At 40.5% G+C, this 15,315-nt stretch overlaps 1 protein-coding gene across 1 annotated transcript in view; it reads left to right on the plus strand.

Moving 5' to 3' along the window:
* The window catches only part of ROS1 (ROS proto-oncogene 1, receptor tyrosine kinase), an 80,004-nt gene that overhangs the window by 61,213 nt on the left and 3,476 nt on the right, over positions 1-15,315 (plus strand). Inside the window, exons 39-43 of the mRNA XM_080389549.1 lie at positions 1,226-1,355; positions 2,370-2,467; positions 3,107-3,310; positions 4,417-4,551; positions 9,756-9,919. Coding sequence (XP_080245675.1) covers positions 1,226-1,355; positions 2,370-2,467; positions 3,107-3,310; positions 4,417-4,551; positions 9,756-9,919 — 731 coding nt within the window. The remainder of the gene's footprint in view (positions 1-1,225; positions 1,356-2,369; positions 2,468-3,106; positions 3,311-4,416; positions 4,552-9,755; positions 9,920-15,315) is intronic.

The raw sequence follows: 15,315 nt of genomic DNA on the forward strand, positions 1-15,315 counted from the left end.
CTTGCCTTTTTGGATGTTCATTAAAATTTGAATTGTACTGTTATGCATACTGTCCCAGTTAAGCAAGGACTATTTGTTTCTTTTAGTATTGCTATGCAGCAATGGGGAAATTGAATTGCCTGTATTTCAAAAAGTAATTTGATATAGGTTATTGATGAGACATTTGTGTACAAATATATGTAGCAAATTCTTGGGTGGATCCCATTACTTGGGAAGTCAGGAATGACAGCTCAGTGGAGAAAGGATTGCTGAACTATAAGGAAAGTGCCAGGTGCTCCTTCCCCTCTTTTGTTCTTGAGAGTGCCAAAGTTTGTCTGATTGAGAGGTATGTGCTAGGGGCTAAGTGGAAATGTCGAATTCAAAATCACACTTTGCTAGAGTCTTTGCCCACACCTAAGATTATGTGAACTGAAAGACTTTAGAAGGAAAATGTCCCTCTTTTATTTGTTTGTTTACACTGGTGCATTTAACAGCGTTTTGGACAGCACCAGTTCCCACAGTAGAGTCAAGTTTTTCTGAGTGCTGGTGCAAGTCCTTTCACACAGCAGTGTGAAGGGAAAACCATTTTCTAACACAAGAAATGTGATTGTAAAAACACAGGCACTCACACAGGCAATAAATATTCTTCATTCTATGAAAAGCACTAGATCTGAGAGTGCTAATTGCTCTGTGGTAATCCCCATCTTTTTGGACACACGCAATTACTAGCATATCTGCAAGTATTCCTCATGCATATTTTTTTTCTCTTAAAAATGTACTGTGAGAAACAGTTCTCTGAATTGTGAGAATATGTTGCACCTTGTGCTTTTACCTTTCTCTGCATTTCTCTGAATCATCAGTTCTACTGTGAATATAGTAGTAAAAGTACACTATTAAAATAATGTACACAGCTTTAATGTACAGGTGGCAATTCATGTATTCCTGGATGAGTTTGCCACGTTTCTTTGCTTCCTGGAAATATGATGAAGTGTGCTTTTAATACGCATGTGTGCATTAGAGTGCCCATCAAAATGCAGTGTAAGCCTGTGTTTTGAAAGGATGGCCCTGAACTCTCCCCGTGACTGAGCAAATCCAGGCACTGTGAGTTACTAAATCATGTTGTTGGTAGAGGCAGGATTGTAAAGACCAGACTACTCATTCATTGCTTGCAGCTATGTGCGCTTTATTAGCTATCAACCAACTGGATGCTCCATATATAATCTTACAGTTGTTTGCTTCTGTTTAGTAAATTTGATCACCCCCACATTCTGAAGTTACTTGGTGTGTGCCTGTTAAATGAACCTCAGTACCTTATACTGGAGCTGATGGAAGGAGGGGATCTACTTAGCTATTTACGAGGAGCCAGAAAGCAAAAGGTATGGTAAAGACCATGAGACTTGTATTTTTAACATGTAACTGCCCACAGTTTCTCGGTTTTTCCTTTTCTCAAAGGCCATGGTGATGTTCAGCTGTTTCTGTACCTGCAAGGTCTGACCTGGCTTTGCCCTAACACCCTCAGACCTCAATGTTGAGTGCTGACCTTGCATTCAGAGTTGCTGTGAATGTCATTAGACCACTGACCAAAACTGTGTTTTCAGTTGTGAGATGTCTTCTGAGTTTCTCACTATGGATACCATGATCAGTCCTTTGAAAAGTGATCATAAATAATGATGGTCATGTACCTGGCCTATTGGGCCTCATAGGATTTTTTTTTTGGTCTTTGAATAGCAGCAATATCCTTAATGTGCTAGGCACAGTCCAGGCATGTAAGAAGATGCTGTTCCTGTGCCTGTATCCTCAAATTCTTTAGAAGGAAAGAGGAGAAAAGAATAAAGAGTACATGTCTTTAACTAAGTAAATTTTTTCTGTAGTTAGCATGCAGATTAAGAGTATAGATGGTAGGATTGTAGGTCAAAAGGACCCAACACTGAAATTTTATAGCATTATAGCAATTGTCTAGTTCATTTACATGATCAGATCAAATCTACAGTCAGTATTGAACTCTACTGAAATGTATATACATGTATTGTACTAGGATAATATATGATACTGATTAATACAGCAGCAAGCTAACCTGATCTGACAGTAGGAGGAAATTTTCAGGTCCCATTCCTTCCACTGTGATGAAGAAACAATTTTGAAAGTCTCAGGATAGCCTTAGTCCCCAGTCAAAGAACAGTGTTCACCTGCCTTGCAGCGCAGTGATTTGGCAGTTTACCCTGCATTTGCCCTGTTGACATACAGAGACTTTGCACCTGTGCTTCACATGTTTTGGAAATATCTTACTCATTTCAAATGAGGAAACAATACCATATTTGCATAGGGAGGTTGTCATTCTGAGTTTGTAGAGCTGAAAGACATGCCTAACCTTCTGTCTTTGTTTCCTGTAGCTCCAGGGTCCCTTACTGACAGTGACTGACCTCTTGGATATGTGTTTGGATATTTGCAAAGGCTGTGTCTATTTAGAGAAAATGCATTTTATACACAGGTACAGAACTTATTTCCTTAGTCTTCCAAGGTTTACCCACAGTATCTTGCCTGGGAAAAAATGCCTAGAGAGATGTCACAGTGTAATAGGGAAGGTGAGAGAACTGTGGTAAAATTTAGTTTTATGCTTTTCTGCTAAAAATCACCTACAGTTCTCTCAAAAAATGGTGGGCTACTCTACAGTCTGAAGCCAGGACTCATTGCACCCTAGGCAAGAATTATCCCATGCAACAAAAAGAAGGGCAAGTGCAGAGATTCATTTACTGTCTTATAGGTAGATATATATATACATATACTGCTAATAGGTAGATAGCGAGGACACAGAGCCAGACTTTCCTCAGAGGTACACAGGGAAGAGATGAGAAACAATAGGCACAAGTTACAGGAATGGAAGTTAGGTAATATTGTTCACAACATGCAGGATCAATCACTGGAATAGGTCGTCCAGAGGGGCTGTGTTGTCCCCAGTCTTGAGGATACACAAAACTTAGCTGGATGAGGCCCTAAGCTACTGGATTGGACCTGAGGGTTGGCACTGCTCTGAAGAGAGGGCTGAACCATTTGACCTGCAGAGATCCCTTCTGACCTGAATTATTCTGCAATGCTGACTCCATCCTCCTGTTTCTGTCTTACAAATCAGGGACCTGGCTGCTCGCAACTGTCTTGTGTCTGAGAAGGAATATGAGAGCTCCTCCCGGATAGTAAAGATTGGAGATTTTGGACTTGCCAGGGATATCTATAAAAATGATTATTACAGGAAAAGAGGAGAAGGTCTACTCCCTATCAGATGGATGGCTCCTGAAAGCCTCATTGATGGTGTCTTTACAAATCGCTCTGATGTCTGGTGAGTTATAGCAGCCACACAGCTGTGGGAATAATCATGCTGAACCTCACAGCAAGAAAATATTGGTTTACAGGAGGAACGATTAAGTTGCATATTGCCATCTCTAATAATTTTAAAGCTAAAGCAGATTTCCTCCTAAGTGATATTTTAATGAGCTAATGAAGTTTGACACCACGACAGTACCTGCTATGGATATATTTCTTAATGCTTTGAGCTCTAGCTTTGGATTCTGGCTGGAAAGAGCTAGTGTCACTCAATCAAACAATTTTGTGTTAGGACCACAATGTGGTTCTTGCTTGATTGGGCAGTGAATTGACTGCCTGCATGCTTTTCCATTTTGTTTTCCGTTAGGTTAATTGCCATTTCCTTCCTACAGCCAAATACTTTCCCCTTACCATTTCACCCTCTTCTGATGGCTTCTTTATTTTGAAGCCCTATTTTCTCAGCATCGTTGCGGAAGGTCATAGTACTTTGCCATGGAGGTTTACTTAGAGTCTGTATTTGGGCGGGTTTGAGTTTATGGTGAAGAAGCAGAGACTCACTGTCAGGATGCAAAAACAAACCAAACCAGATCCATTAAACCTGGGATCCACACAAGTTTAGATTTCAGTAGCCATAGGTACTCATGGTGGGTTATAGCCCACCCCAAGTCCTTACCCACAGCAGCCCATCCATTTCACCACAACTCTTAAATCTATCTAAGCAAGGTCTTCAGTGCTCTGTGCCAAACCAATTGAGGTGCTGATTGCTTTGTGAGTGGTGCTTAGGGGAAAACTTGTCTTTCTCCATTTCCAGCACCTCTAGAGATTTCTAAGCACTTGTTTAAGTGAGGACATGCTCAAGCAGAGTGTTGCCCAGGGAAGCTGTGGCTATATTTGGTCTTCTAAGCTGCATGTCAGTGAGTCTGGGAAAGTGTGTCAGTCAGTTCTACACATTTATTTTAGCTATTCCAGAGGCTGGCTTAAGGACATATGGATTGTTTTACAACAAATAAAAGCTTCTTACTCCTAATTTTTCTAACCGAGTCTTGCTCTTAGGCTAGAGACATTTTAAATGTTGATAGGCAGATTATTCATGATGACTGTGGTTTTGTCTGTGTTTCTTAGGGCTTTCGGAGTCTTAGTGTGGGAAACATTAACTTTGGGTCAACAACCATATCCAGGTTTCTCCAATACAGAAGTTTTACACCATGTACGATCAGGAGGAAGGCTAGAATCTCCAAACAATTGTCCTGATGACCTGTAAGTTATTTTTGTTTAAATATATAAGAAGGAAGAGACTTATTGTCAGGTGGACATAATTTTGAATGCTACTTATACCCAAGCAGAGTTCAACATCCTCCATTTTTTTCCCAATAAAACATCTAGCACTTGTAGCTGCCAACCTGCTACTAATTCATCCAGGGAATGCAGCCTGTGAGTAATAACTTGTGTTGAAGTTGATACATGTATAGTGGTCTTTTAAGCAGGATTTCAGAGACAATATAAAGTCAGTATTGGGCATAAATCTGGTAGTAATGTAGTAACAGGCTGTGAGTGGCTGATGGTGTGGCTTAAAAGTTAAGATGGCTTTAAGAAAGAATTTACTGTTCCCTGAACACCATGTGTCTGCAACAGCAGATACAACTGGCTCTTGCAATGTATCTGCAGGAATTAGGCTAATGTCAGAACATATGTGGAAAATAAGCTGTGCTCTCTTGGCAGATAAAGGTCTTACAAAAGCCAGTAAGAAAAGCTGAAACAGTACACCAAAAGGGAAGTCTACACTTCTGGTTAGTCTTTAGCTGAGCTGGATGAACAAAGCTTTCACAATTCCCATTTGTCTTGACCACAAAATTCATGTGTAATTGTAAAATTCTTCAATTAAAATAATAAAATAAATACATGTAGTGTGTCAAACCCATACTGGCCAGAGGTGTATAAAGGAGGAAGTTGAACCTGAGCCAAACAATCACTCAATATTGTCTAATTTCATGTCCTGTATCACCCACTCTGCATAAGCAGCCACAGCAATGCACTTGACAGCTGGCCCTGCAAATGGAAGAAGAGGCTACTTAAAATGCACAGTTCTTACTCATGGGGCTGAGGAAATGGCTTGAGAATAATACTGTGATTGGCAAGCCCAGATCTTTGTGATAGGTCTCATATCAATAACCATGCTCTGAGTTCCAGAGAGGGTGATTATTTATCATTATGTAGGTATAGCTTAAACACCATATTAGCAACAAAAAAAAAGTAAGGTTTAGCACTTGGAAGAGCTGAAGAGATTAGGATTTTGAGAACAGAGTGAAAACTGGAAGTCACAGGCAAATGAGATCCCAAAGCAATTTCAGTTTCAACATTTTCTGCTGTAAATTTTTCTCAAAAAATTCCTGGCAGCTATCCTATGGGTAGAAAAGCAGAGGAGCTAATGCTTATCCATGTACTAGTTTGATATTCAAGCTCACACACAAAGGCTCATAATTTGCCTTCAAAACAAGTGACCAGATCTTCAGAAGAATCAAGAAAACTTTGCTTGAAATAATTTCTAGGGTCCCCAATATTAAATTTAGCATAGCAGGTAGGGCTTAAATGCTAGCCTGCCTGTTGTAACTTGTAGGATCAGGGCCTAATAGCAGTAACATAGTTTTTGAAAGCCAAGGGGCTGAATGAGCTCGTGGACTCTTGTACCATCTTTTATCTCATTTGGTGAACACTCAGCACCTGCATGCAGCTTCTGTCAGTAACATAAATAGCTTTTTGCTACTTTGCTAGGTCATTAATGGCATGCTGGGATTCTTGACATTCCTGCTTCCCTCCTTGTAGTTTTGAACCTGCATCAGGACATCAGCAGTCAGTAATTGTCTCCTCTGCACTTTGACTTGCTCATTGTCATTTGACAAAACAAACCATCACTGATAGGAAGAGAGTTCAAAGGCCAAACTACTTCAGCTGAGAAGTGTTTAGGAGTCTGTGGTAGGCTTACACTGCAAGGGCAAGCAGGACTGACACAGAAACCTTGGGGTGTAAAAGCCCTAAGGAAGTGGGATTGGAGTTTTTTTTTTTTCTGGCAGCAGGGAGAATTTCTCCGCTTCACCTCTACAAGATGTTACTCCAGGGAGTAATCATCTACTTTCCCCCAAAGAAGTGTGGATATGTAAAACTTGATAATGAATTGGTAAAGCGGCTTGGGGATCTATAAATGAGCCACATTCATTGAAATATGAATTAGATGTACAGATGGCACTACTTTTGCAGTCAGAGATCCATATCTGGCACAGCTATCTGGGTGTGAGGCTTGTATGGAAGAGCATGCCAAGGTTTGGACTGAACTGAGCTAATTTAACGTAGATCCTCAAAGGTTGCGGATTACAGCCAGGAGAATTTGTACAAACATGGTGCCACTTGCTGACTTGAAGCTACAGTTTCACCAAATGCTCATTCGCATGCAAAGTTACACAACTGGGTTTGATGAAGAAACTAGTTTGGTAACTAAGAACTTTGGCTGTTTGGTTCTGGGAATGCCCCCCTGGAGGGATTTGGAGGGTGGGAGAGAAGAGATCACTCAGAATGCATCTCTCCTTTTCTAAGAAAATCCCCACATCAATTGTATTTTCCATGTCATGTGAGAGAAAACTGGTAATGTCCTGTAGCTCCTGTGCATTAAAGCACAGCCTCCAATATTAAGTACTGAATATTAGCTCTTTGGTTTTCCAGGCTCTCACATTCTTATTTGCCCCACATATGCAGCCCTATTGGACATATGGTTACCAGTTGTCCCACCCAGGTAAAACACAGTTGCGAAGTCCAGGTGTGTACATGAAGGTGTACAGGCTAGTTCTTAAACCTAACATAAGCCTTTAGTTGAAGTTGTGTTTGGATCTGTTATTTTTTATCTCTTCCTGAATGGCTTTCCCCATGAAGTACAGGAATCCTCTGAGTCTCTTCCTCATGCTGAAGCAATGCACTATTTGCTACCCCATGTTTGGCACCCCCAAAATATGGGAATGTGCTCAAGCTGTCATTCATCTTGCCATATTAACCTGGCTTTCACCATCTTGACTGGTCTCATGCTGATGCATTTCTGTGCTACTGAAAGTTTATGCCATTTGACTTCAAACTTTGTATGTCACAGTATGCCTTGAGAGCTAAATGTTATGCCACAAATAGCTGTCCATGCAAAATTTGCAGATATATTCTGAAAGACCGTTAAAGTTTTTGTAATTAGAAACCTAAAGCCTATCTGAATTAAATACTTTGTGAACAATATCAGTTCTATCTGGTATTAATATTTTAAGCCAACCAGCAAGTAATCTGATTTAGGAAATATGAATATGGAATATAATTAAAATGAGAAAACTCCAGTTCTGAATGTTTTGGCAGCAATGAATATCCCCACTTAATAACAAAACTGAATGACTTTATAAAGCAGATTGTCCAATAAGAAATTAATTATTTAGAAAGGTAGAGATTGGTCTCAGGAATACAAAAATATTCAGAATCCACATTTGTCATGTTCTTGCTTCATAAATGAAAAGACATTAGGTTTAGGTCATATATAAGAAAGACATTTTTACAGTGGGGGTGGTGAGACACTCAACAGGTTGCCCAGAGAAGCTGTGGATGCCCCATCCCTGGAAGTGTTCGAAGTCAGACTGGATGGGGCTGTGAGCAACCTGGTCTAGAGAAAGATGTCCCTGCCCATGACAGGGGGGTTGGAATAGATGATCTTTAAAGGTCCCTTCCAACCCGAACTGTTTTATGAGTCTATGACATATCATTTCCCGTTTCTTTCTCCCTCTGCTTGCCTATGGCTGTCTGTTTCTTCCTTTCCATTAGAGGAGCAGCGTACTTAGTCCACTCCTCATTGCACAAGGCTCGGCTTATGAAAGCCCAGGTGCTAACCTAGTGGAGAATGGCACCTGAACTCATGTTTTTTCTTGAATATCCTACCAACCAGCATGACTAGAAAGCAGATTGTTTAGCTGCCAGCATCCAAGGCTGGCTTTTGAAGTCAATGTGATAGACACTTTGCTGGCAGCAGAAGGAAAACCATAGTTATTTCACCTCAGTTTAGGTACTATTCAGTACTTTTCCATCTGTATTTCCAGTGTCATCAATAACCAGTACACCTACCTGAAAGTAAGATGAAGTATTTCAGAGCATTAGGAAGTTACTACCATTTTTTAAAACAGATTTTCAAGACTTCATTGGATCCTTTTGAAAAAACAAAATCACTGTGTCAAGCTCCACAACCACATGATACAGGTTAATGAAAAGTGGATCTGAAACAATTTTTCTACTCGCATTTCTTACCCAACACCAATACTTTAATGAAAAATGTCATTGAAAAATCAGAAGTCAAGAAATTTCTCCGGCCTGTCATCAAGGGCTTTATAAAATACCCAATTGTGGTGAAGGACAGCAGTCTCTTTTTTAAGATGGATAAGCAAGGATCTGAGCAAGCCAATTCATTTCACATAACTCAGTAACGCCTGGTATCACATAGCAGCAGGTCTGGGAGGTTGTTTGTCAGGGGAGGATTTGAACTTAGGGCTTAGAGGTGAATACTCCACATTCCAGTGGCAGCTTCCTGAACCAGCCTTTCACTGGCTGCTCAAACGCTGCTCTCTGGTTTTGAGACTAAGACCTTTCTCCGCTCCCAACACTTAACATGTCCAGGTGCTGGATGTGTTTTGGTTTTTAGCCTGGCTCCCCCTGGCTTTTGTAGGATTTGGGTTTGTGTAGCCTAGACTCCTGTTGAGTAAGCAATATAAATCAGCCCTATCCTTTAGACAAACAGGAGGGGCAGCTTTCCGCTGAATGCCACAGATAGTGTTGTACAAGGTGGGCTAGGATCCCTGCACCCAGAGGAAACTCAGACCGTTTTTGCCTTTGATGGGAAAACTTACTCCTATTTATTTTGGTCTGGAGGCAGAAGTCTAAATTAGCCCTCTCTGTTCTGGAGGGTTTGCCTTGAACTTCCCCTAAATTTGAGGTAGCATGAGTTGAAGGAGGATTAAATAAACTGATAGCATCACATTCGTTTCTGGGTTTAGATATCCCGCCCCCCCCCTTTTTTTTTTCTTAATTCTGTAAGAGAATTACCTCCTGTAAGAGAATTCTGCTCTCTCAGAAAATACTGGTGACTTCTTCTGCGAAAGCACTTATTAATGTGTCTTCTTTGCTTCTTCTTCTTCTTTTTTTTTTTAATAGCTGCTCCCCAATCTCAAAAATATTCATTTTTGAAAAATTAAAAGCATTCGTAGTGAGTATTCCTGACAACTGATCTTTAATCTGCTTTTTCTTCCCTCAGCAGCTGATGATAGATAATATTTGTACCGCATATAAAGTTTTAAGAAGTTGAAAATCTAGGCCAAACTTGCTTGTGAGATGATTTAATGATAAGTGTTGAGATGGATGATTCTATTATCTTTAATGTTTGCATTGTAACAATTTTTTTCCAGATGTGATTTGATGACAAGTTGCTGGGCCCAAGAACCTCACCAGAGACCTACTTTCTCTAATATTCAGGACAAACTGCAAGAGATAAGACAATCTCCACTGCCCTTCATCCACTACCTTGAAGACAAAGAGGCAGCAACTGGAGTTATCAACCAAGCTTTTGAAGGTGAGTCTGGGCCAGCACCTGCTGTCCCAATGACCTCTTACCCAAGAACAAAGTGGGATTCAGCAGGTTTTTTCATTGCATTTATCACCACCTCAAATTCTCTGCCTATAAAATGGGAACAGCAAAGATTTACCTCTCATAATGAATTTGCAAAGATTAATTAGGTGCCATTAGGTACAATGTGTTAGGTAAAGCACATACAAGATAGCCAAGCAAAAAGACCCCTATGAGATTGCAACTGAGCCTGCCTCACAAAGACATCCAGCATGCATCTAGATTTTTGATACTTCTTGACCCTGTTCCACTAAAGTAAATGCTTAAGTTCTATGTGCAGCCAGGAGAGCTTTGGAAGGCTTCTGAATGGAAATGTGTTCCAATGTCAAAGGCATCTACTCCCTCTCCATTAACCAAACATGGCAGTTAGGCAATTACTTTAGGAGTCCTGATTCGGTAGTTGTCTGAAAGTAAGGTATAAATTAGGTCCCTAAGTAAGGCAGCCTGTACCCCAGTCCAAACTGTGACAGCTCCAGCCAGGAGTTGCATCATGCCTGTGCTCTGCACACTGTGAATGAAGAAAACTAGGTGATATTAAGGAGGATATAGTTAAGACATGGGACGTAACAGAACCCAATTACATAAAAACATTATTAAGGTTGTGAAGACAGGAATTAAAAAAAAAAAAGGTGATGCTAAATTTGAAGTTGTCTGTGCAACTGTGATTCAAATAATCTAAATGTGGAATTGAGCATCCTGACTGGGCCAGAACAAAAAGCTTTTCACATCCTGCAGTAATTCCTGACTGGCTAAACCTTGAGAAAAATTGCAGTCTTAGTAAACAATGTCATCTGAAAATCTGCAAAAGTAAAGTTTTTATCAGTTGAAATATTTTACTTTGATTTCACAAAATATTTTGATTTTTTAATTTAACCTGTTTGCATTCTATGGTTTTCTAATGAAAAATATTTCCTGTCAAAATAATTACTCTGTAATGTACATTACATTCAGGGAATATGTTGGTGACAATCACTTTTTAAAGCAGACTCCGTTAAGCCTGTTTATAACCTAGTTGGTAAAATCTGGCCCACTGTGTTAAGCAGGGCAATTTATTGCAGACAGGGCTTTGGCAATAGCTCTCAGAGCCAGCCTATTTTGCTCAGCACAGTCTCCCTGAGCTTTACTTACCCTTTTCTCCACCAGCTGCCCTGTTCCCTCTTGTGGCTTCCCCCATACTTCCCTTTCCACAGGCTCTGCCCAGCTGTTGTTGCCACAGACCCACTGCTGAATCTGCATTGGGTTGGGAAGGCAAAGCAACTGTTTCCATGCTTCCAGTTTCCATCCTTCAGTTCTCAAAACTCCTCCTTAACTTCTCAGGCTCATTTGGTGATTTTCATAGAGGAAACGCCCATCAGGAAACAGTATAGCTTGAATTTTATTCATCTACATGTCATCCTTTCATTTAAATGTGTTTTAAAAGACTAAACGCTTGATAACCTCTTTACAGGTCTCTACAATGGACATATTCATTTCCCTGTATATTCATAGTTTGCCTGTAGGTTATCTCCCTCTTTCCCCAGTTACAGCCTTTATAAGCCTGTTGTTAAAATGTTATGCTGCGTACTTGACTGAAGGCCTAGAGTCCTGGTGATGGCTTGATGTTGCTGGATTATCTGATCAGGGACATGTGCATGTCAGTTTTCTGTAGCTCTCCAGCCTTAAATTAATTCAACAGTTTTTCTACCTGCAATGTAAATCTCGTGCAGTGGAGTTCAGTGAAACACAGGCTCCAGAAATGCAATTGATTTAAGCAAGAACCAACCATCTGGGTTCTAGTCAAGCTTCCAGACTAAAATGCACGCTCAGGGCATGGAATATGCCTTAGCCTGTGATTTATAAAACACTGTATAATGAGTAATTCTTTTAATTTGCATTTATTTTTAGCTGGGACTAAGTTAAGTACTTCTTGTGTTTGTAGTAGTAGTACAAAGATGACAGCTGAAGCAAATAACCCAAAAGACTGTTCCATAATGGATTGTCCTGGACAACATTTTCCAAAAACGTTACGCTGTCGTTGGCCTTTGTGTGTAATGAAACTCCTGTCATAAGCCTCCTGCCAAGAAATGCTTGCTCTGACCAGGAGACTTGGTTCCAAAAGAGAGAGCCAAATGTCAAGCAAAGTGAAATGACAGGCCTCAAAATAACTGTGATACTTAGCCCTACATGGAATCATACATCTTCCAAATTTTTTTGAGCCTTACCTACTTGTAGGTAGCCACACCTTTAGCAGGTCTATACATGCTGTCGGTGCTATTTCATAGGTGGGAGAGCTGGAAAGTGTTAGATTTTCTCAACAAAATGAATGTTGGTGCAGTATGACACACAGATTGCAAGTGTGGGTGAACTAATACAGACAGTATGTTGGTGGTCTGGACAGCATGTTAACAGGGTAGTGTGGGGATGGCAAAAGGGACACAAGCTTTGTTATTGCAAGAGTTACCCTTCTAAAGGAGGCATCAAGTGGCAATAAACATGCCTCAGCAATACCAGCAGCTCCTGGCACTGCCGCTTCAGAAGGGAGGGAAGCAAACTCAGGACAAGGCATGGGTCTACCAGTTTAGAGTTTTTCCTTCTTGCTCTTACAGGCTTTCCCAGGACATTGATCATGGGCAATAAGCAGCATTAACAACATTTTTTTGAGTGAAGGAAGCACTATCCAGCTGGAGGACTGAGGCATCAGTGGGAGTTTTATTTCCGATGGGAACTGATTGAGCAGAGGCCCCACCACCAGAGTTCCCATTCATTGTTGAAAGATAAGCTGTCCTTTCCCCTTTCAAGAAGTTTCAAGAAGCACAAATGAAATGTCATGAATCACCGTGCTAACAGGACAGCCCTCCATTGCTGTAAAAATAATGTCCATCTATTTTCAGATGTAACTTTTTACATTTGCACGTACAAGACAGCACTATATTTTTTCAGGTCCCAAGTGTGCCCCTTTACAGATGGAAACACCTGTTTGTTTTGGCAAACATCTTTGCCGACATCAGACAGCTGGGCATTAAGCAGCTGGAGCAGCTCCTTGCTTTTATGACCCAGGAGGACTATTGTTATCAGGGCTGCTCCCCACAAATGCTTATAGACCTATAACGAAAAAATTAATTGCTCAGAAGCTGTGTCGGAGCACCATGCTCTTACTGCTAGAAGTGGCTCCTTTGGTGAGAGGAGATGCGGGGCAGTTGGAGGGAGCCTGAGGAAATCCAGGGTAAAAGACTAAAGACCAAAGGGAAACATATTTGGCCTCAAAACCATCATTTTTAAATCCATAAGCTTGAAAAATGTGGGAAGAAAAAACAGAATTTTGCAATATTTCCTTCTCTCACTTTTCTTACAAAGCCAGCCTCTCAGTTATTTACTTTTTTCAGTAATTAAGGCACTTGCTAAAAATACCACATAGGTTTTTTTAAATCTTTCTGAAAAACTTTGCACTGAGGGGATTTGATTTTAAAATGTGGAATCCATGATTTCACCATGAATTATATGTTTGTGCTGTCTTTAGCTGAGTAGTACTGGTTTGCTGTTCCCTGTGTAAGAATCATCAGTTTATTTTCCTAAATCCAGCTGCCTTTTAAAAACTGTTCTGCGCACCTTTCTGAACTTAATCACTTGGACAAACGGAAGCTTCTCTAAAGCAGATGTGTTGATAAGAGACATTTTTAAAACCTTGTATCTAGGCTCCTTTGTATTTTTCTGAAATTCAGTAATCCTCTTCCCCACTTAGCTTAGTGAGTGGCTGACCCAAAGCCAGCAGAGGTCAGAAAAAAGGCTTCTTCCGAAACAGTGAGTGGTTACAACACTGCGGGAAAAGGTGGACTTGATGGTGTGATCATTTCTTATTTGTCCCCTAGACAAAATGCTGTTCAATTCCAGAGAGTGAGCATGAGCCACATGATACTGCAAGGAAAGTCACGCTAATACTCTGCCTTGGACTGAGGTATAAAAATCAGATGATATGATGTCATAAGAGCTGACATTTGTGTAGTATGGGTGTATAGATATAAGCAACTAAGACTTAGGCGCTGTGTTTACACTGGCTGTCCAGGCTGTTTGGCAGTCACCAGAGTTGTAGACACGTTCAGGGGATGTTATTGTATAAAGGTAGGGATGTGCAATAAACCTGTCCACAATGCAACTCATTCCTGTTCTCTCTGCATTGACTGTAAAGGCTGCCTAGGGAAGGAACTTGCATTGGACATGTAAGATCTGGGTAATTAAAACTTAGTAAAATGAATCCTGCTTTGTGACCTGGAGAAGGGGGATGCTTTCTTGTTTATATATCCTTAATGTATTGCAGCAAATGTGGAAGTGGCCTTTTTGGTGCTCTTATAAGTGATAACAAACAAGATAATAAACAGGTTTATATCTGTATTTCCCAAGACAGCTTCTTGCATACAGAGGTTTCAATTCACAGATCTCTGAAAAATCTAGTAAAAAATAAAAACAAAGACAAGCAGTCAATGCTTCAAGTAGTTTAGTGCATTGGAAATGCAGGATGAACAAAATTCTTGCTTTTAGCACCTTTAGCATCTGAGAGCATAGCAAAGCTCGGTGAGTCACTGTCAAACCATGCAAGATCATATGCTTCATTAGACAGGAAACACAGATATATCTCCACTGATATATAATCCAGAGTGGAGTATTAAAACGGATATATATTTGTTCTATTTATATCCTTACTGGCAATGTGCAGAAACTGAAACAGCAGCTCCAGCTCCAGGTGGCCAGCAGGTATCAGGAAAGTACTCCCTGCACAGGAACTACCTCCTGGAGCTAGCCAACATAGCTGAGGTGTGGAAGTCAGGGTTCAATAGCCACTTTTTTCACTCCTAACAAAGACAGGTCACCAAGTGCTTCTTTTGAACATTCACTGTGGGGTACATCTTTCAGCCATGTAAGTCAGCCAGTCTCTTGTTTACTACAACGTATGTTGTGTGGCAGGGACAAAGGGCAGAGTATGTATGAGAAAGACAAGAGAATATTAACGGAAAAAAGCAAATGTGGCTGCACTTCGAAATACCTTACCATATTGAAGGTGCTAAGCATCGTATGGGATTATGTTACCTAGACTTAATAACATCTCAGGCTGGCTACTTAGCTGGTGTAAATCAGCGGCATCCCACTGGTTTCTATGGAGCTTTGTTAATTTGCACTAGCTGAGGATCTGGCCCTGAAATATATGTAATAGAAGATCCGCATCTCTAGATCAGTTTGTTCAGTCTCTACCAATCAGCTTTTCTACTGACACTTTTTTTTTCTTATATGTTGTCACCTTCTGAACTTAAACACCAAAAAAACCCCGTCTGCTTATCAGGACATCACAAAAATTTTCACCCTTCCAGGCAGGA

This window comes from Falco punctatus (genome assembly GCF_963210335.1).
Source record: "Falco punctatus genome assembly, chromosome: 5".
In the NCBI taxonomy this organism is placed as follows: Eukaryota; Metazoa; Chordata; class Aves; order Falconiformes; family Falconidae; genus Falco; species Falco punctatus.